Source organism: Thunnus albacares, chromosome 14 (assembly GCF_914725855.1).
Source record: "Thunnus albacares chromosome 14, fThuAlb1.1, whole genome shotgun sequence".
Lineage (NCBI taxonomy): Eukaryota > Metazoa > Chordata > Actinopteri > Scombriformes > Scombridae > Thunnus > Thunnus albacares.
The window spans coordinates 15,380,346-15,402,010 of NC_058119.1; the positions used below are offsets into that span (position 1 = coordinate 15,380,346).

Here is a 21,665-nt window from a genome sequence, read left to right on the forward strand (position 1 = left end):
TCTGGTAATCTAGGGTTACCAGCTAGACACGACCCGCGGTTCTCATTTTCAAAACAAACAAAATGGCGTCGCATGTGAGATGGGGTCTCCACCGGTTGCTACGGACAATAAATACGACTCACATTAGGTTTGACTTTTCAAGGCTGTAACATGTCGTTTTGTGAACACGTTGTGCTGCTTATGTGATGAGATTTAATGCTTGTGTTAAAGTATAAACCTGACACTCGGACGTGTCGTGGAGATAATACGTGTAGCTAGCTAACTAGCAAACTGCGACACAAAGTAATCCCATTATTCCTCATAAGTGGAGATATCTGGCAGCTCGTTTAATTAGCTTCCTGTTTTGTCGTCTTTTCATACAATTAACAATTTCATATGTTAAGGGCTTTTCCTGATCCCAGTCATTTTTGTCAGCTAACATGGCCGCTAATGTTTAACAATTACTTAATTGTCCATTTAATTGCTTAACCGCTGGATACTTAGTTTGCAGACTTGTACATTAAAATATTGAGCCAACAACTAAGTCAAACATTTGCTGACGTTGCTTTCTTCCATCCAACACCACATCGCTGTTTAGGCCTGCCTCAATAAATGAATGAGTTGAATTCCTGTGTTGACTGACAGACATGGTGGTAGTAATAATACGCTTTTTGTTGTAAGGTTTCCAGACAAGACGAGCTCATACCACACTCAGTGCTCGACCCAGAGCTTCAGGAGAGTTCAGCCTCTGTCCAGCACAGGAACCACACACTTCTCAAGTGAGAAACCACTTTCTGGACAGTCACTTTCCACCAAAACATGTATTAATGAATGTAGACACAAAATCTTAACTAAGATGCTTTTTTTTAAACATGTTTCAGTAAGACACCTCTCCATCCAAACTCAAGACACTCCAAACCCCAGAAGCTTGAAGTTTCTCCCTGGTAAACCAGTTCTAGGAAGTGGGACGCTTGACTTTCCCTCCCCGAGCTCAGCTGAATGTTCATCTTTAGCCAGGTTGTGTATCATGTTCAGACATAATGCTTTGACAATGAATATTATCTTCATTGAGTAATGCATGTTTGTCTTCAGATTTGACAGTGATGAGGTTACTTGGTTGAAAAGTACATACAGTAGCTGTGACAAATTACACTTTGCGATACTCCAAATTCAACTGACTGCATGAATGCATTGTGTAGATATGATGTTTTATCTTGTCTTGATTAAAAAATGACATCTTGAAAGACAGTGCAATCATCAGTGACATTCTAGATAAAAGCCAGGACAAGTCGATGTTGTTATCACTGAATGAACTAAAATGAACGCAGACTTCATGCTGTCGTTGGTATGTTTTTAATTTTGCTGAACAATCACATGATAACATGTTTCTTTCAGGGACCTGTTTGAAATCGAAGGAGTAAAAAGTGTGTTCTTTGGCCCTGACTTCATCACAGTCACTAAAGTAAGTATTAAATGTACTCTTAACAGCTTGTCTCTGTGACTCTATTCCTGTGAAACCTCTATGGTGAGATAACACATGAGATTGCTGGTGTCCTGTCAGACAGATGAGGATGTGGAGTGGACAGACATCAAGCGTCATGCTTTGGATACCATTGCTAAGTTCTTTGAGAGTGGTGACCCCATAACAATAGGAGCAGTGCACCATGAAAGCAGTGAGTATGCAACATGTCCGTCTCGGCCATCTGATGTACTGTACATTGCGTAAATCTCTTCACACTGTATGTCTATTGTACTGTAGGTATGTCTGAAGATGATGATGATATTGTGTCGATGATAAAGGAGCTTCTTGACACCAGAATCAGGTACAAAGCTAGTAATGCAATTTGGCAATATGTTATGGCAGTTGCTCACTGTTTGTACTTAATGTATTTTAAATATGAATTAAATCCTGATCAAATATTTCCTTTATCATATTTCTTTACTCATAAAAAAGATGCTGACAGTGTGGTAGAAAACACTTGTACTGATATGTATCCTTTGTGCTGTTTTGTTCTGTACAACATGATATGGCCTCTTTGACTCACAAGACCCACAGTGCAGGAGGATGGAGGTGATGTCATCTTTAAGGGTTTTGAGGACGGCACGGTCAAGCTGAAGCTGGTGGGCTCTTGCACAGGCTGTCCCAGCTCTACAGTGACCCTGAAGAACGGCATCCAGAACATGCTGCAGTTTTATATTCCAGAAGTAGACACGGTGGAACAGGTGATAATCAAGATCTGTACTACTGTCTTCTTGCTCTTTTTTTTTCTTTTTTTTGTAGATGAGCAGAGATTTGTGCAGGTTGTTGTTTTGACACCTAGCCTCTCTGCTGGTCTCACGTTGGGATTGGTTTCAGAAGTTGCTAATTTATTTGGATATTCAAATCATCATGTGTGGAAAATTGTGATGAAACTCATTTTATTTTTATTTTTGGACCCTTTATTAAAGGGAACCTATTATGCACACTTTTAGGTCTATGTTTTTAATCTGTGGCTCTTCTGGAATATCTTTGCATGGTTTACAGTTAAAAAGAAATCCTCATTTAACTCATACTGACACTTTATGCAGCTCCTCAGTCCAGCCTTTGTGTGAAACAGGCCGTTTTAGCTCCTGAAGCTACATCAACAAACCATGAAACAAACTCTAGTAGTAGGATTTTACTACCTTTTCTCATCTCTTTATTCAAAATGTCAACTTCTCAAATACATCCATACATGTTTGAGCCGAAATATGATCCCAAATATGAGAGTAACAACCTTAGCAACAAAGGCCACAGAATGAAAGATCCAGCGTCAGCTCATCGTCAAGGTAGAAAGAAATGTCGCAGAGGAGGCATTCAGATCAGGCTGAAGCCTGGGCTTTTCACTTGCATGGAGCATTTTGTTAACTTCACGTTTTAGAACTTTGATCATGTTAAGCATATATTTTGGACATCATAACAGTATATAAATAATAGAAAACCAGAAAAAGCTTAAAATGTACCCTTAAGGGCTGAGCAATCAAACCAAACAGTGATTTTTCAGTCTGTGGGTAGAGTTTTTCAGCTTTGGCACCTAGAGTAGAGGAAAATTATAATGAGGAAAAGGGAATCTTATTTTGATGTACTTCAATACTGCTACAAAGTAAAGGTTTTGTTGTGCCTGGAAACATGGAAAAAATGTATTACTAAAACACTCATGTCGTAATTGTCTTTTTTCGCACAGGTGGAAGATGAAGTGGATGAAATCAATGCGAAAGTTTTCTCAGAGCTGGAGCGCAAATTACAAGACTAAAAACTTAATTGACCAACACACACATGAATTATGTTATAAGAAAAATGTGTTGCACTGTGTAAAAACACAGACATGCATTAAAGTAATGCACTTATTACCGTTCTGCAACTATAAGAATGAAGACACAAAATTATTTCTGCTATTATGTGTGCATACTATATACTGTAAAGAGTTCAAGCAGTATTAGACCTTTTTCACAGCTGACATTTTGACATGTTAAAGTAGGAAGCACAATTAATAACATTAATGATGGCTGAATCCAATTTAGTTTTTCCAAATTCATGACCTTTGTATAGTGCCTGATGGTTCACCAGAATGGCGTCTTTGGACACTTGAATGGAACTGAGCCATCGTAAATGTTATCAGTGTACCAACTGTGCTTTTCCTGCTTCGACAAGTCAAAAGGTACATATGAACATACTGTACGCCCCCTGTTACCAAGAATGAGAGATAAACTGTATTACCTGTATACAGAAAATACTGTTGTTTTCTAACCAGACAAGATGTTCTGCTGTGATGGCTGTAAATGCTGTGTTGTATTTATTTCTTATAAATATTGTATATTTTGAATGAATATTTTCTTAGGCCGGACATATTGTGAAGGTTTTGACTTTTAAACATTGTCATGCAGAACGAAGATGAATGATCAAATCTGGTGTTCTAGTTATTGCCGCCATATACTGTATGAAACATAACAAAAGAATTTCTGCTTGTTAATGCATCATCTATACATGACTACTATGTATTGATAAAGTGGAAGTAGGTTTGCACTTAAAACATCCTAAAAGATCTGTACGCTATATCTACTGTATGTGCTATGTTCTTCATTCTTCACATTTACTGTATCACATTAAAGTGCACAGTTTGAAAGCAAATCTTTTTGCTCTTTTTGCTTTTTTTTAATGAAAATTTTTTGAAAGTTTTCTTTTTTCAACATGAACTGACATAACCTTGATAATTAGATAGGGTGGTATCAACAAAATAAAAGCATTTATAATAACACTTATGAAACAAGAATTTGAAGAGTGTGCATCAGTACAACAATATACATTCAGCTGCACATCAAGACTGTAGAGCACAGATGTTTGTCCAGTGTACCAGAGCCTCTCATTATAAGCTCACTGAGGTCTGTGGGTAATTATTTTTTTTATCATGGATTGTCATATATTCCTGAACCTTCGTGTTTGCCTTTTATCCTAGCAATGAGTCACTCCATTGGAGGAACTCCAAAGATTTCCTTGTATCACGGTGTTACAGCGAGAGGCTTGTCCTGGATCCAGTTAAACTATGCATTTTCTTGTTAAGAAGATGAGTTTTCAAAAGCAGTTTAGATCTGTGTGGGTCCATAGTTCTTTTTCTGGTTGGTAATCTGAGCAGAAACTGCCCGAGGTCCTTACAGAGCTTGTTTCTAAAGACGATAATAGTTTTGTTATTTTCCTCCAGTTATGACTCTCATATCATTCTGTGTGGGTGGAGAGAAACAAGGAATGATACTGTTGGCGCAAGAATAAAAGCAAAGGATACTAAGTTTTGATACTAAATCTTTACCGTAAATAATGATTGGAATCGTTCCTATATTATTATTTATTACTCATGCTCTGGAGATATACAGGGACAGCAACAATTTACATGACAAGTGAAAACACATGAATCACTTTATCAGTTCAATCTCAGCCTGGAGCGTGGATCAGTTGTCCATCCCGCCCATGCGCAGTTCTTGTCTACATATTGGCCGGTGCAGGGGACAGTGGTAAGCAATGATGACACTTTTAATCAAACCTTTATTACGTTAGTTTTTTTGGTGAGCATTAAATGTGAAATACTGATATTAATTTGCAGGGGAGTTGCTGTCATGAATTAATATGTGTTTCAAGGCGTTTAAAACCAGATTTTCAGAGCCAACTGCCAGCGCCAACGGACGTTAGCTTGGGCCTCGCTCTCGATAACAAACCCAGCACGAGGCTAATCTGGCAACAAAGCAATGTGAAGAGGCTGTCTGATATTAGCACATTTACTGGCTTTAACAGTAATAAGTAAACAATGCACGTTGCAAGTCTGATGAAGAAGCTATAGTATCATAAAAACCCCCAGTTAGCTGCTGTTAACCGCAACAATAATAGCATTAGTTAGAGAGAATAACCGTTAGCTAGTTAATGCTAAAGTGGCTAACGTTAGCCGCACGGCTGTTCAGCCTGTCGGGGGCTGCTGTGTCAGCAGTTAAAGTTAATCTACGACACACTGTACATATGGAGGGGAAGTGTTTGATAGTTATTGCGTACGAATAGGTAATTTGTCCCCTCTAATGACTAAATCGTGCCCTCAAATGGTTTAGCTTTGTGTCACCCTCTTATGGTAGTTAATGGCGTTAAGTTAAAGTTAACGGTTGTTGTGTTTTTCCAGTAACTGGTAACAACATCTTAGCTGTGTTTTTTTCCCTGCCTTCAAATTGGTGAGTTTATTCTTTCAAATTCAATATATGAGGGTTATCGCATTCAGGCCATAACTTAATGTCCTTGTCCCCGTCTCATACAGTTGAATGCTACACTGCACGTTGTTTCAGCACTCATTGTTTACTCTTTGCTGCAAATGCACACAAGTCTCCGTGTAATTTACTGCATTGCAAAATAAAGAGCGATGTTATGGAAAATCCAAATGGGCAGTTTGAGATTCATATAATTTCATATCGAACCGAAATATGTGGTTTGATAGTTAAACAAACCATTTTACACAGTGATAGATTGTTTGTGTTATGTGAATTTATGCACAAAAGATCCTTTACCCCTGGTATCTACTGGTGTTCGTAGTAATATATCTCATTTTCTGTTTTTGTGTTGTTAATAGTGATAACCATCAGTCTGGTGAGCAGAGACGGCCCTTAGCCTGAGCGAGTCATGGCCCAGTTCGGGGGACAGAAGAATCCGCCGTGGGCGACTCAGTTTGCTGCTACAGCGGTGTCCCAGCCGGGCCACTCAGGACAGTCTCTTGACCTCAACAGCCTGCACTGTGAGTATGGCAAACCAGAGGGGCCAGGCTGCTTCATTTTCTCTCTTAGTGGGGGCTTAATTGCATTGATAAAACTGTTGAATATTGCCCCTGCCTTACCCCTGCCATCACCACCCCCATTTTTTCCCCACTAATGTAACCTTTTCAATTTATTTTCCCACACTTTTCTGAATCTGGTGTCTTATTTACTCTACCTGCAGCTCTTGGTGTGCAGCAGCCATCTCTCCTGGGAGCATCTCCCTCTGTTTACTCCCAGCAGTCAGCCTTGGCCGCAGCATCTCTCAGCAACCAGTCTGCTGCAAACTATCAGCTGTCTCAGCAAACTGCTGCCTTGCAGCAGCAAGCTGCAGCGGCTGCTGCAGCAGCACTACAGCAGGTCAGTCACAGTGAGCCAGTTCTTAGCACTGTCAGCAATCTTTGCATCTCACTGTGGTCACATGTAACACTGTTTAATCAGCTACTGTCTGTCCCATGTTCTTTTTAATATCTATAGTCTCAGATCAATACAGCCCTCCAGCAGTATCAGCAACAGCAGCAGCAACAACAACAACAGCAGCAACAACAGCAACAGCAGCAACCTCCCCAGCAACCCCCTCAACAGCAACTGTACAATGTACCTCATCAGGTAAAACACAGGCCCTCCTTGCTTTGCATCACACTGGTGATATTCAATTTACTACGAAGCGCTTATGATGTGGTAGAAATGTATCACTACAGATGTATTGTTTTTAGTACCATGGCTGATCTGCATAAGAGCTGCTGTTCATATTGCTGTAAGAAGTGGTAGAAGAGGTAAATAATAAGACTAGGTCAAAACCTAGTATATGGCTGGACCATGTATGGATAATGTGCAAAGTTGTGGTTAGACAGGAACAGTCAATGGTAGTGTCTATAATGTGATTTCCTGGATATTAAATGTTCATCTGCAATTTTCTGTAGTGGTCCCAGTAGTATTTGCTGGTAAAGTGTACTGAGGTGGCATGCCATGACATGGTTAAGCTACGTTTGAGTCAAAAAAAGTTATAAATGCAGTTGCAAGAACAATACTTTCCAGTCATATCTTGGGATGTTTGATTTGAAAGAGAATGTATTTTTTTTCTATCTATGCGAATTATCTGTTAACTCCCCCTGCTCTTTCATCTGTTTCACTTTGCGGATGTCTCTGGCTTTTCACTCTGTATTGAGTATTTTGTCAGAGTGATTGTTATTAAGGCTTTAACTGTGCGTTCTCCTTCATGCCTTGCGCCTTTTTTCTGCCTCTTTCCTGGTCGATCATCATGGAGGCTGCAGTGGAAATTTAAATGACAGTTTTCACAGTATTTTGGATACAAATTCAGGAGGCTTATCTCTGCCTGGTTTCTGAAGTTACAGTAAAATCAATTGCACCTGCAGAGCAACCGCCCCACACTATACTGATATAACAGCTACATGAGTCTCATGTTTTACCTGCAAGACTCATGTTTTAATGCTGCTGTTCTTTGTTTGTGATGTGAAAACGTAAGAGAAATAAAAAGCTTGCGTCCTGGTATTAGTTCACTTATAAAAATCCAAGCGCAGCATGGAGCGTCTCTCCTGATTGGCTGCTCACAGCGCTGTCAGCCAGAGAATCGATCACACTGGACGGTAGAGACGCTTTTACACTTCTGTTTAAACAGGAGTTTAGCCGATTTTGCTGCATTTAACAGAGCTGAAAGCATCAGAGCTTGGAGAAGGAAACACAGTCGCTTTGCATCGCGCTGCTGTCCTCCGCTTCCATCATCTCGCACTGATTCATTTTTAAAGAGCAACGGCCAGTGAAGAAACTCTAACACTCGGCCGGCTGACCAATGCCGTAACTTCAATCACTCAGCTACTCAGTCAGTCATGGACAACCGTGGTTATAGGGCTGGTCTGTGGCCGGTACAACCAAAAACACTGTCAGTTCGTAGTATGTTCAGAAGAGTATGCTGATATGTTATTTGCTGGTGGATAATTATCAGATTGTCCCAAACATTGGTATTGATTTTGGCCCTATGTTTTAGGCAGACTTTACTGTTAATGTTTATTCACATTGAGCTCTGCATCTGACAGTTGCTGTACCAGAACACACAGCAGGATAGCACTGGGAAATATATTAGTTGGTTGAGATTCCTCATAAATGTTAGGTTTATGGTGATTTAATGGAGGAGTGTTGTTGGTAAAATGAGCACACGTCAGCTCATAGAGTACTCAATTTTAAAAGTCCTAAGCTTTGATTTATCTGTGTTATACTGAGGCTAATATGTTTAAATTTAGGTTTGTTTTATTCCTGTAGTCCTTCGTATCAATTTTCCTCATGTTTAATGCTCCATATTTCTTAATAGCTTTGCAATTTTCTCTAGAGGCAGATCATGTGAATGTGCTGTATGGGTAATTTGATACGACTACTCATATAACAGCGTGTTTCGACATACCGCTAAATAGATCTTGTTTCTGCTAGCAGAATCCATTAGTGAACACACTGCCAAGGATTGTAAAGAACAGGTGTAGCCTTGCTATGAGGGCAAATCTATTGTATTAAGTCAACCAAATGTTAACTCTTGCTATTTTCTGTTTTCCTTCTCTCTACACAGCTTCCACAGCCTCAACAGGCACTGATTTCTCAGGTAATCTGCAAAAATACATAATGAGTTGGCATATATATTGTTTATCAATATGAGATTTTGTTTCTCAATATTTTCTGTCTGAGGAGATACAGCATTATTTGGGGTGAGCCTATTTTGTAGATCTTCCATCGCCTTATTTGTATGAGTAGAAGAGTCCAAGATGTACATGCCTAGTCATTCCTATCTGTTTACATCACAGTACTGGAAACTGAAATTCAGCTCAAATCTGCCTGTAGGGAACAGATCAAAGCATTTTTGCCTTACTGTTTACTGATGGTTGTTGATTATTTCCAGTTTTCTTTATGGCTTTGTGTTTAGTTTATTTATGGGAGAAGAAGCTAATATAATTTATAATATTTACTGATTATGCCTACTGATTGAGATGTTCACAGAAAGCAACGTGTTTTTATAAGAGTGGTTTTTTGATCTTTCTTTCTTTTCCCGACCCTCAGCCCCCAGTCGCTTTGCCCACTAGCTTGAGCCTGTCCAATCCCCAGCAGACAGCCCAGATTACGGTGTCCTACCCGACACCACGTTCAAGCCACCAACAGCAGACACAGCCACAGAAGCAGCGAGTCTTCACTGGTGTCGTCAACAAGCTACATGACACATTTGGCTTTGTAGATGAAGATGTCTTCTTTCAGCTAAGGTGAGAGAGAGTATGACCCTTGGCTTACAGATTGTATTTCTTGTCCAAATGAAACATGCCGGTCATTTGCAGGCCATTATTTGACACCAACAACAGACAATTCCAAAGGATACATGTGCCTATTTAAATTTAAACCTGAAATTATCTGACATACAGAGAACTTAATAGAATTATTTGTTTTTTTCTGAATGCTTTTTTGTATGTTTTTAGTGCTGTGAAGGGGAAGACTCCTCAGGTGGGTGACAGGGTCTTAGTGGAGGCTGTGTACAACCCGAACATGCCCTTCAAGTGGAACGCCCAGCGCATCCAGACCTTACCTCAGCTAGCAAACCAGTCGGTGAGATGTTTGATCACATTAATACAACTTGGGAATTTCTGCTTTAATTACTGATTTTTTTTGGTCACATACTTAAATGGTTTTATTGCTTATAAAAGATTCAATTAATTTTATCCATAATAGCTTTTTTTGGTGTCATTTTTGCACAAAATGTGAACTAAGGTTCCTAAATAAAAGTTGCTCCCAGTCTAAAAGTCCCTTCCAAAAATAGAAAACATCTTATCATTTGAAACTCTGGTCTGGTCTGGTTACTCTGCACTTTGTGTTTGTGTGTTTGCTTCAGTTTATTTCAGCCTTTGGCCTTATTGATCTGTGTAAACAATGAAACACTTGCTGACTTTCGTCTGTGACAGAAGCTATATGGTGAAAATGACAACATGCATGCATGCATGGTTCATTTTAAACCCTGGAAAATTTACTAACATGTTTTAAAGCTTTTTGTTTTTCAGATTTTATCTTATCCCTGTGCCTCACTTGTCTTTTATTGATTGTTGTGTTCTCAATCCTTCCTAGCATCAGCAGCAGCCTCAGCCTTTACCTCAAGCTTCCCCACAGCTCGGCAGCCTTTACAATGAGCCAGGGATGCAGCTGCGCTACTCAGACATGCACTCCACGGACAACAGACAAAATGTAACCCCCTAGCCCTGAATCACATATTTTTTTGGTCCTCATCCTGTTTTCTCTTAAGTGTTTCTCTTTGTTTCCTAGCTTTCATGCTTAACTTACTCATGGTGAACTATAATCATAGTTAAACATTTATTCTCAGCTGTTGTTTTAGTTTGCTGTTGTTTCCAAATGGATAGAACCACATTTTTAGTGGTTTAACAACACATTTCTTTATTTTGAGGAAGATTAATTTGTTTTACAGGGAGAGAAATATTGTAAATTTTTGAATGTGCCTTTTATTTATTAGATTACAGCCTTTTTAACCCATATTACATATATTTTTTATTTGGAAAACACCTTGAGCTGTTACTTTTTTTTCAGAGGTGTTTTTGGACTTCTTAATGCTGAAATCAGTAAATCTCTCTACAGGGGACATTGCAGATGACAGGGACTTCAGGAAAAGCTGCTTCAAATAATACTTTTTAGTATATTTTTAGTAATGACAAGGAACAGTGTATAGTGTTAAACAAGCATTTATCCAACCATTTAGAATTGCATGACACTACACTGCAGCTCTATTCAGAATTAATTTTAAGATACTTTTTGTTTCACAGTAATCCTGGGTATAAAGACTTGGTTTGAAGTACCACTCAAGTCACTACCTCACCAATTGGATCAGTGCCTTACCACGCAGTGTGACATATTCAATTTCAATGATGGCATTTATAGTTGAATTAATATCTCTGTCATGCTGCTCAATAATAATAACAATGTTACATGTAGGTTGTAATCGGTAAAGCAGAACATGCCTTGCTTCCCTTACTCTTATTATTTATTCATCCAAAACGTTAAACAAAAACATAACAGTTTTTACTTCGAACAGGTCAAAACCAGGGTTGAACCAGATGCTCTCTGGGTTGATATTTTTGTTTGGCACCAGGTATTCTCTGATTAGGACAACATATTGAACACCTCTGATAAAATTTCTTTAATTCTTTCATTCAAGCAGACTTTCAGGCCTTTGCCCAGCAGCTGAGATTTAATACAGTTCATCTTCTTAATTGTCATGCAGTCAGTGGCGTGTTAATGGGAAACTTTGGTGTTTTTCAACCTGGACCCTATTTTCCCATCATTTTGTGTCTAAGTAACTAATGGAAACAACAGTTTTTGAAAATGGTCCAGTATTGAGCAAGAGCGCTGCAGCTGGCAGCTGCAAAACAGGCTTCAATGTAATCTGACAGGGCAATAACATCCCGTCAATGTACGTCCACTAAAAGCAAAAAACTAAGAGTACTTGTTTTTGCACAAGACTTCTCCTTGAGCGAGACACAATAACAAACAGACGGAATTAAGCGAAAGGTAAAGAAAAACATTTTCATTATACTGTTGTCAGACACTTAATAACAATCTGAGCCTGTCATTGACAGAAACAAGCACTTATAGTAGACGTACATTGACGGGGCCTCTTGCACTGTCGGATTTCATTGCAGCCTGTTACGTCACTGCCGGCTACAGCACTCTCGCTCAATGGATCAAATTCAAAAATTGTTGTCCCCATTTGTCATTCAGACACAAAAAGATGGGGAAATAGGGTCCAGGTTGAAAAATACTGAAGTTTCCCTTTAACTAAAGATTGTTTCAGGTCTGCCTTTGAACATATACTCACCTGTCCTTTTTTTCTTTTTCCTCTTTTCTCTAGAACCAGCCTCAAGCTCCTAACTTGATGAAGGCAGCCCCCACCATGCTCCAGTCGCTACCTCCCCCAACCACATTCAGTGTTCAAGCCCAGGCTCCCCCTCCTTCCTTACTGCAGGCCCAGTTGTCTGCTGCCTCTCTGGCCCCTCTCCTTCAAAACCCTCCTCAGCCTCTGCTGCCACAGCCTCCGCCCAAAGGTAAAATAGTTTTCATTGGGACTGTTCTGATTTAGATAAAGATATAAAGCAGTCAGACAAGTTTTGCACTATTGTTACAGCTGGGGTTTTTTTTTTTTTTTTTGGTAGCACACCTTTCAAAATCCCAGCAGTAACTGAGGAATGTCAAGTGGTTAAACAAGCAGGTGTTTTAAATTGTCTTTTGCCTCTAGATGTGTTTCCTGGGGGTCTGCTTCAGCCCCCAGTGAGAATGATGCCACAACCACAACCTGTCAGACGAATCGAGCCTCCGCCTCGTTTCCCCAGTCGCAATGATCGGGGCCCTGAGCTCATCCTCCGGAGTAAAGAGGAACGCAGGTCAGATGGTGATAGATAGCGTCTGATATAATCTGATATTTATTCAAAATGAACTAGCTGTTATTGAAATATGCATTTACCCGCTGCTTGTGTCACTTTCTCATGAATGACCGTCAGCTATTTGTTTTTATTCAATTCTTAAGCCGAGACAGAGACAGAGAGCGCAGGCGATCGAGAGAGCGCTCGCCCACACGTAAACGTTCCAGAGACCGCTCTCCAAGACGTGACCGTTCACCTCGACGGCCCCGTAGGGTGGTTCCTCGCTATACCGTCCAGTTTTCCAAGTTCAGTTTAGATGGGTGAGTTGAACCTTCTCAGTGAAACAGATCGTAGAGGTTTGATATGTCAGGCACTCTAGTGTAACACTCTGCTGTTTAGTGAAAGTTGTCACGGTTCTCTGTGTCTTCTCCAGTTCAAGCTGTGATATGATGGAGCTCAGGAGGCGGTATCAGAGTCTCTACATTCCCAGCGACTTTTTTGATGCTGTCTTCACCTGGGTGGAGGCTTTCCCTCTGACACGACCCTTCCTGTTTAGTAACGCCTGTAACTTCCACATCTTGCACAAAGAGGTGGATCCACTAGTCAAGAACACAGCTGTGCTGGACCCACCTGATGCCAACCACACCTACAGCGCAAAGGTAGGATTGACAGCGATGCATACATTGCGCCAGTGTGTCTTTAATAGTCTATAAGACACAAAGAGCAACCAGAAGAAATGTAGAGTGAGATAAAAGTCATCTCCTGTTTTGTTAGTCACAAAGTCCTCTGAGCCAAAATGAAACTCACATTTATCATCAAAGCAGCCCAAACCAATATTACACTAAACCTCGTGTCTTAAAAAATATTTTTCAGGAAACATGTATTCCACGCTAAAATTAGATTTTATTTACAGCTATAATTTAGTAGCATATAAAGTAGGCTCCTATGGAGAGGTAGTCAGAGAAGAAAAATGGAAATGAAATGTCTCTTTTAAATAAAGAATAAGAAACTTTGCACAGGACTGCAGATATGCAAACATGGATCTTCTACTGGTAGCTATGGTTACACAAAAAGTTCCTCTCTTCATCCCTATACAAATATGTTTACATTCATTTGGCAGATAGATGGTAAAGTTTGAAGTTAATGTGATCTCTTTATGTTTCAGGTGATGCTGCTGGCTAACCCTAGCATAGAGGAGCTTTATCACAAGTCCTGTGCTCTGGCAGAGGACCCCCAGGAAGTCAGAGACTCCTTCCAACATCCTGCTAGACTCATTAAGGTACATCACACACTTTCCACGCTGGTCATGCACATGAGCTGACTTTGATGTAATTATCCTATTCCATTGCTGAGTACCTGCAATGTGCAAGAATCCTAACTAATATTGGCGCACCTGTGTAAATCACCCTGGTGTTTTGCTCTTTTGTTTGTGGATCCTCAGAGGTATGATTATTTGAACATGCAGCTGATCTTTTATTTTTCTCTCTGTCTCTATCCTCTTTTTTTTGTTTTTTTTGCTCTTTCTACCCACCACACTCCTTTATCCATATTATCACTCCCCATTTCTATCTAACCTATACTCTGTGGCTCTCCTTTGTACCTGTCTGTCTTTCTCCTTCAGTTTTTGGTGGGAATGAGAGGTAAAGATGAGGCCATGGCCATTGGTGGTCACTGGTCTCCCTCTCTGGATGGAGCTGACCCAGAGAAGGATCCCTCAGTCCTTATAAAGACAGCCATACGCTGTTGCAAGGCACTCACAGGCATAGACCTTAGTCTGTGCACTCAGTGGTAAGAGCTGTTACTCTCATCCATATTTATTTTTCTATTTGATTGTATTTCTGTTAACTCTGCTGGTACTAAAAATCCAAATTGAGTATCTATTATATGCTGCAACATTTTACTGCCTCTATACTAAATCTCATCCTGGATATGTCGGGTGATATTTTTATTTTCTATTTTTCTATTAATGTTTATTGTGTTGTTAATTTGCTACTTATTATTTTCTATCATTTATTGTGTTGTGCAATGTTCTTTTTGGCCTTTTGTGTGTTGTCGCCTTGGCTCTCTCTTTCTGTCACACTTTCTATACATTTATATATAAATTTATATTTATATATATATATACATATATATACGCCTATTTCATTGTGATGAAAAACCAAACGCATGGACTGTGGCTGGAAGCAGTAGCCTGGACCAGAAGACACTGCCATTACTTTGTTGTTTTTATTTTTCTATCCTCTTGTTAAATATCTTACATATTTAACTGGCTTTCACTGTCCTGTTGATTCTGTCTCTCTTCGCACAACCCTAATGTAGTGCGTTATGTTAAATGCAGAGCACTCATCTATAATTGGCTGAAGCTATAATGGGGATGAATTTGGGGGTGTGATTTATTTTATGTGATTGTCTGTCAACCTTCTCAAAATGGCTGCCGTAACCTGTGACAACAGTTGGAGAGCTGCAGACTGGGTCCATTTGTCTATGCCGTGTGTTGCGGGGGAGATGGTCACTGTAATGATACGATCATTCAGTGACCTCATGGGAGGGAATAGCTGTAGAAGGCTCGCCCTAGCAAGGCTTGCTTTTTATATTTGTCCTGACCAGAATGTTTCTTTCCAATGCACCTTCTTCCTTTGCGACAGGTATCGTTTTGCAGAGATTCGCTATCATCGGCCGGAGGAGACACACAAGGGGCGGACAGTCCCTGCTCATGTGGAGACAGTGGTTTTGTTTCTTCCGGATGTTTGGCATTGTCTTCCTACCCGCTCAGAGTGGGAGGTGCTGTCACGGCGACTCCGGGAGCAGCTGGCTGAGAAGCTGTCGGCCGAGCGAAAGGAGGCGGATGGAGAACAGGCACTGAACCGCTAATCCCTCTCTTCTCATTTCCGCTTCTCACAGGAAGGCACAGGAATTACAAAAAAAACAAACCCCAGATAAACATCATACACAAAGCGCACCTCACCATCCACGCACACAGACACGAACACAGGCAGATTATTTTTCCACCAAACCTCACCTAGGCTTCTTCTGTTTACTCCTCCACTTGCCCCCTTCTCCTCTGCTCCAACTCCTCCATCAGCACTCCCACCTTCCCTCACATCCAGCAGACACATACAGTGGAAGCAGTGAGACTAGGTTGTGTTGTGTAGGCCCCGATCGCAACTGGTAAAACAGCTTCCAGCTCCCCAAACACCTCATAATTCGGTGCTAATCTGGGTTTAATCACTAATGTTAATCCCAGCATTTTGTTGTCATTTGTTTTATAAATAACAGCTGCTTAACCTGCTTTTGGTGCTTGCAAATTGAATTAGCAATGATCTCAAATTGTTTTTAAATTTGAACCAGTGGTGATTGTTTTAACACTGGAATGTTTAATTTTTTTAATACGCTGGAATCTGTGGAGTCAGTTGCATATAAATAATGTGTTTGTTGTAGAAATGTGTATTTTTATATGATTTTTCACATCAATTTGATATCGTCTGACTTCGAAAAGAGAACCTCCCCCAAGTCCTGTTTCTTGTCTGTTCTTGTTGTTGGATTCTACATTTTCATTTGGACTATATGTAGAATTTGGTTTTTCCAGGGCAGTTGGTTGGACAGAAGGACAGATGACTCCTATCTGATGTAGGTGTATAAAACCCATAAATGGCAAACCCAGTACCCCAGTCATAGACCATGGTAGGGCCACCCTGTCCTCACTCCGTTTGGAGACCAGCTTCAGTTCACCTGATGTACCTACACACCTTTTGGACACACCTCTCATTGATTTTTACCTTTTTTGTGTTCCACAGATTGATTGATTGGCAGCTGGGGGGCATTTCTGTTGGTTTTTTTATAAGAGCTAGAGAGCTTCCCTGTGTATGCTTCAGTAGCAGTGGACTTAAACACAGTCGAGAGCTCACTAGGACGAGACAATGAAAGACAGATGTGACCTTGCTTCTTGCACGGATCAACTTTAAAGCTCCCTTAGGCCACAAGTGGTATACTGACTGTTTGCTATCCCTCCTCTTTCTCTCTCTCTGCCTGTCTCTATCTCAATGATTTCCTGTCAAGGAGGAAGAGGAGAAGGATGGCGATGAATCGAAGGACGTTAGTACTCCCACTCACTGGGCTAAACTTGATCCGAAATCAATGAAGGTACAGTTTAAGGAGCAGACCTCAGCACTCTCAGCTAGATGTGCAGCTGAACAATCTGTGTGGAGATACTTGTCTGTATGACTGTCATACTTGATATTTCACATCTTGTGTGAAGAAATGTTCAAATCAGTTGAAAGTCTTGGCCTGATTAGTGAGAACAGCTACATTGGATCATCTAGTCATAAGAAACAACAACATTTCTTCTTCTCTCCCTGAGGTTAACACCCCATGTCCCTATATTTTCTCTGTTTGTAGGTAAACGACCTGCGCAAGGAGCTTGATTGTCGCTCTCTAAGCTCTAAGGGGTTAAAGTCACAGCTGATCGCCCGTCTCACAAAGCAGCTGAAGGTGGAGGAGCAGGTGGAGGAGTCCAAGGAGCCTGAGAAAGCAGAGAGCAAAGCTCCAGAGGAAGAGGAGCCAGCTCGCATTGAGGAAGACAGAGAGGTACACAGAAAGTTGAAATTATCAAGTGGATAAGATTTAATTATTTCAGAGAATTTAGCAGTAGTGGTGACATTAGACTAAAATACTGTGGATGTCTTCTTATATCGTGTAACACAGATTATCTGGTTTGTCAGTGCTCGGCTTAAATTTTGTGACAAGTCTTCTTTTAATCAAAGTGTTCTTCCTCTGCTAGGAGGAGGAAAGGAAGAGACAGGAGGAGCTTGAGCGCCAGCGTAGAGAAAGGCGCTACATCCTCCCTGATGAGCCCACCATCATCGTACATCCTAACTGGGCAGCCAAGAATGGCAAATTTGACTGTAGTGTTATGTCCCTGAGTGTGCTGCTGGACTACAGACTGGAAGACAACAAGGAGCACTCTTTTGAGGTGAGAATTACTGACATTTTTAATTTATTTTCAGCTGCTTTGCATGAAAAATGAAAGACTGTACAATGCAAATGCTCTTTGTTAGTGTGTGAAGCAACAGCATCAGTTTTGAATGACACAAACGTCAATCAGGTTGATTATACACTGTCCTCCATCTCTGTCCAGGTTTCCCTGTTTGCTGAGCTGTTTAACGAGATGCTACAGAGAGATTTTGGCTACCGCATATTTAAAGCCCTCGCTGCTATTCCTGCCAAGGATGAAAAGAAGGAAAAGGAGAAGAAGGCCAAAAAAGAGGCAGAAAAGAAGGAGGCTGAAAAGCGTGAAATAAAGAAGGAGAAAGAAGAGGAGAATGAAGAGCCAGCAGTAAAGAAATCCAAAGAGGACGAGGAGGAGAAGAAGAAGGTAAGTCTCTCAAACCTCATTCGCTCATCATCATCATCATTCGCACTGATGTGTGTTTTCATACAGTTGTATGATTTGTGTTTTTAACCAGTACGATGACAAGGTCATGAAAAAAGAGGAGTCTCGTGATGAGGAGGAGAACGAAGATGATGGCAGTACGGCTAACGCTGAAGAATATGACCCCATGGAGGCTGAAGATGCAGAGGATGATGATGACGATGGTACTGCTCTCTCTCTCTCTTCTTTTTTTTTTATCAGTTGTTTTCAAATTTCCCACATTTGGTCAATGATGAGAAATCATGCACCACGCTGAACTTGTGATGGATAACATTTCCACAGTTTCTAAGGCCTTAAGTTGGGAAAAACATTGTTTGTATTTGTTTTTTTGTTTTTTTTTCCAAAGTAATAATCATAACAATTAAAAATGTATTGGCAAAAATCAGTGATTGTTTAGTTCTATTTCCTTGCAGTTATAGTGTCATTTTTGTTAAACTTTGCTCCATTTGTTCACATTCTTCATTGCTGTTTGTTAGACAAGGATGATGACGATTCCAATGACCGAGACAGGAAAGATCGCAAAGATGACCGCAAATCGTCAAAAGAGAGATCATCTAAAGATAAGGTCGGTTGTTTACCGTTCTCAGCATGTGAAGACACTGACGTAATGTATACATAGCTGTTGGTCTAAATGTGGTCGTTGTTGTGTCCAGGAGAAGAAGCAGATGGTCACATACAACAAGGAGCTGCTGATGGCGTTTGTCTACTTTGACCAGAGCCACTGTGGCTATTTACTGGAGAGAGACTTGGAGGAGATCTTGTACACACTGGGACTACACCTTTCTCGTGCTCAGGTAAACACACACACACACTCCTTATCATGTTCATGCTCTGTTTCTTAATCTGTTGATCTTCTTAGTCTGTCAGTCATGTTGATTTTTGTCTGTTTGCAGATAAAGAAGCTGCTGAACAAGCCGGTCGTCAGAGAGTCTTGTTACTACCGGAAACTGACAGACAGAGGAAAGGACGAGCCTGTTCCTTCCTTTAATGAATCGCAGATAGAAAACCTCATAGGTGAGTTAACATGTTTTTATCGTTAAACATGTTTCTATTAGTGTTTTAACACAATCAATGAAGCAAGTGAGTAAGCTATGATGGCGGAGGGCTGGTGTAGCAGACTTTTCTTTTATTAAAAATTCTATCTAATGTTTCCTCTCAGGTAACCGAGGGCTACTTCCTGCCCCAAAAGCTCGTGCTCAGTCGGAAGCCAGCGAGTCGGGTAATCTGATCGTGTATAACGGAGCGATGGTCGACATCGGCAGCATGATGCAGAAACTGGAGAAGAGTGAGAAAGCAAGGGAGGAGATTGAACAGAAACTCATGGTGCAGGATGCCAAAATGGGTACGATTTGAACTTTGAATCACGTAAGACTGGATGTTGTTTTAAGTTGCAAGCTACACTCTGTGTCAGTAGTCCATCAGGACAATGATCTGGCTCAATTTGAGCTTTGCTACAGAAAAGTCCAGCCTCACTTCACTCTGCAGTCTCTTATCTGTGGTTGCTGTGATAACGTGAACTGGCACATTCCTCTCAGCTGCCACAAAGTACAACATGGGATTTTGACAGTAATACATTTTAAACTGTGACCAAAAAGTCTTATTTTAGTAAGATTAGTATTTCCAGTATTACGCAGCTGGAACATTTTTCTTAGATGATGTATTTTTTTCTGAATTCAACATGACAACTTAAAGTAGAATCAGATGGTTTGTAAACAAGTGTTTAAGTGTTTCTTAAACCTGGATTTTCCCGTTGATGCTCACGACGTTATTTAGTAGTTGATCCACCTTCACTGTGAAACTCCGTCTTAGCTTTATGTTTTGGTCTTTATCCAGATGAAGATGCAAAGGTTAAAGCACAGTTGGAACAAGCCAACAAGTCCTTGACCAGGGAGCTGGAGGATGTGAAAACCAATCTGAGCCAAACTGAGAAGAATCTGAAGGCCGTGGAGGAGCAGAAGACGATCTACCACGACCAGATTAACAAGACGTCCAAGACCCTGATGGAGTCCGTCAACGGGCTGCTGGCAGTGCTGAAAAAGGTACAACATTTTAAAAATGCACCAACCTGCTCTTCATCTAGTTAGTTTTTACCTTAAAGCAGGAAATAATTGCATATTCACTGATTGGTTTTCACCCTTTCTTAGAATCAAGATAACGAGTCTGGTGACGAAGCCGCCAGCGATCACGTTCGGACGTCTCAAGCAAACGGTGCTGATGAATGAGTGACACCTTTAAAATAAATTAAGCTAATCTGTAACACTGATTATCATTAAGAAATGTGTAAATATTCACTAAACAAGCATAATTTGACTGTTTTGTTCGGACTTACTGTCTCGATTACATGTATAAATTTATTCATGAATTAGTTCCCTTGTGTTAATTTGACCTCAGTTTCTGTGTACAGACAGTTACGTTTCTTAGACTAATTTCAACTATGACAAAGCTTTGAGAAGCTTACTTTCATAGTGTTAAGTAAATTCAGTTGAGTTGCTAACATTTTTTTGCTGTTGCTTTATAGCTTTAGCTTTGTTCTGCCACATTGTAGATCGAAATGCCAGTATGTGTGAGTTGTACTTTTAAGAGATTTTTGTTTTTCTAATGAGCAATAATGATGCTATTTATGTGCGAGAGAATTCATAAAAAAAACTATATTTAAAAGAAACTAATTTTGGATGGATAAGAGTGAGAAGGGGCTCCATGTGGTTCAGACAGAATTTCTTTGCAAATCGTCCCCCTCCGCTGTTTAACCACAACTGTGTTCAATAAACACATTGTTTGTAGTTCCTCCATTTGGCTGATTTAACTGGTTTCCGCTGTTTTTTCCGACACATGGCTATGCATGGTTCCTGCCTCCCTCGGACCTTTTTGCTGTCGGCACCTTGTGGCTGTATCCACCAACTGCTGCGTTGCCAGTTACTGAGTTTCATGTTTTACTGTGACGAGCATCTAAAAAAAAAAAAAAGAAAAGGAAACCACATACGAACCAAAAGATAAGCTCAATGAATGTGTGTGTTCTGCTGAAGGAGTCTCTGCTGCAAAGACATTTAACACTTTGAAATCCATCTCTGGACTGTGTGCGTTGGTTTCGGGTCGTTCTACAAAAGAGCCCCTGTTGCGTTCAAATGTTCTCAAAAGCAGGCAATTTTATTTTTCTATTGAAAATGAAATGTACTCTGGATGTCTTGTGCAAGAGTAAAGTGGTTCATTTTAACACCATAATGTGTCTGCATTCTTCCACCTGTTGGTTGTGTAAATAAATCAACTGAAAGATTTCTAAAAGCCTTTTTTTTTTTCACAGCAGACATTTCAACTTGTCGTTGTAGGAAAAGCACAAGTGTTACTAATAACATTATTTACGGTTCTGTTGTGTTCAGTTGTCCTGGTGAGCCAGCGTGCACCAGGATCCTGAAACTGAGGCTTAAATGGAATTTAGTCATTATTGATTTTATTATTTAATTTTTCTACGGTTGCAGGTCAAAATGTCTTCTGTGAAAAAGGCTTTTTATTAGTGGTTAAAAACTGAAAAAGCATATCCTGAGCTGTGGTATTTATGTTTGTAA

General features: G+C 40.3%; 2 protein-coding genes across 3 annotated transcripts; both read left to right on the forward strand.

Moving 5' to 3' along the window:
- The first annotated feature begins 24 nt into the window (after positions 1-24).
- Positions 25-4,126, forward strand: zgc:110319 (uncharacterized protein LOC796111 homolog). The gene is made up of 8 exons (XM_044372079.1): positions 25-127; positions 661-758; positions 861-996; positions 1,375-1,441; positions 1,541-1,652; positions 1,739-1,802; positions 2,028-2,202; positions 3,183-4,126. Exons 1-8 carry the CDS (start codon positions 63-65, stop codon positions 3,249-3,251), a joined length of 786 nt encoding a protein of 261 aa, XP_044228014.1. The 5' UTR covers positions 25-62; the 3' UTR covers positions 3,252-4,126.
- Positions 4,127-4,915: 789 nt separating this feature from the next.
- ccar1 (cell division cycle and apoptosis regulator 1) lies at positions 4,916-21,094 on the forward strand. 2 transcript variants are annotated; one of them, XM_044372076.1, is made up of 26 exons: positions 4,916-5,001; positions 6,093-6,254; positions 6,455-6,630; positions 6,748-6,879; positions 8,846-8,878; positions 9,331-9,527; positions 9,738-9,864; positions 10,378-10,494; positions 12,170-12,362; positions 12,554-12,698; positions 12,842-12,997; positions 13,111-13,336; positions 13,843-13,956; positions 14,299-14,465; positions 15,323-15,533; positions 16,734-16,817; positions 17,073-17,261; positions 17,455-17,646; positions 17,812-18,048; positions 18,140-18,269; positions 18,582-18,670; positions 18,759-18,899; positions 18,999-19,119; positions 19,265-19,447; positions 19,939-20,144; positions 20,250-21,094. In XM_044372076.1, the coding sequence occupies exons 2-26, from the start codon at positions 6,143-6,145 to the stop codon at positions 20,325-20,327; spliced, it is 3,756 nt and encodes a 1,251-aa protein (XP_044228011.1). In that variant the 5' UTR covers positions 4,916-5,001; positions 6,093-6,142; the 3' UTR covers positions 20,328-21,094. The 2 variants fall into 2 exon arrangements, with proteins under 2 accessions (XP_044228011.1, XP_044228012.1); XM_044372077.1 differs by lacking the exons at positions 14,299-14,465; positions 15,323-15,533.
- The last annotated feature ends 571 nt before the right edge of the window (positions 21,095-21,665 follow it).

Excerpts from the sequence above, each read along its gene's own strand:
- zgc:110319 (XM_044372079.1), top strand. The coding sequence starts at position 63 with ATGGCGTCGCATGTGAGATGGGGTCTCCACCGGTTGCTACGGACAATA. Across the intron at positions 997-1,374 it reads GAATGTTCATCTTTAGCCAG|GGACCTGTTTGAAATCGAAG; the intron begins GTTGTGTATCAT and ends TGTTTCTTTCAG. Across the intron at positions 1,803-2,027 it reads CTTCTTGACACCAGAATCAG|ACCCACAGTGCAGGAGGATG; the intron begins GTACAAAGCTAG and ends TTGACTCACAAG.
- ccar1 (XM_044372076.1), top strand. The coding sequence starts at position 6,143 with ATGGCCCAGTTCGGGGGACAGAAGAATCCGCCGTGGGCGACTCAGTTT. Across the intron at positions 17,262-17,454 it reads GCATTGAGGAAGACAGAGAG|GAGGAGGAAAGGAAGAGACA; the intron begins GTACACAGAAAG and ends TTCCTCTGCTAG. Across the intron at positions 19,448-19,938 it reads GGTGCAGGATGCCAAAATGG|ATGAAGATGCAAAGGTTAAA; the intron begins GTACGATTTGAA and ends GTCTTTATCCAG.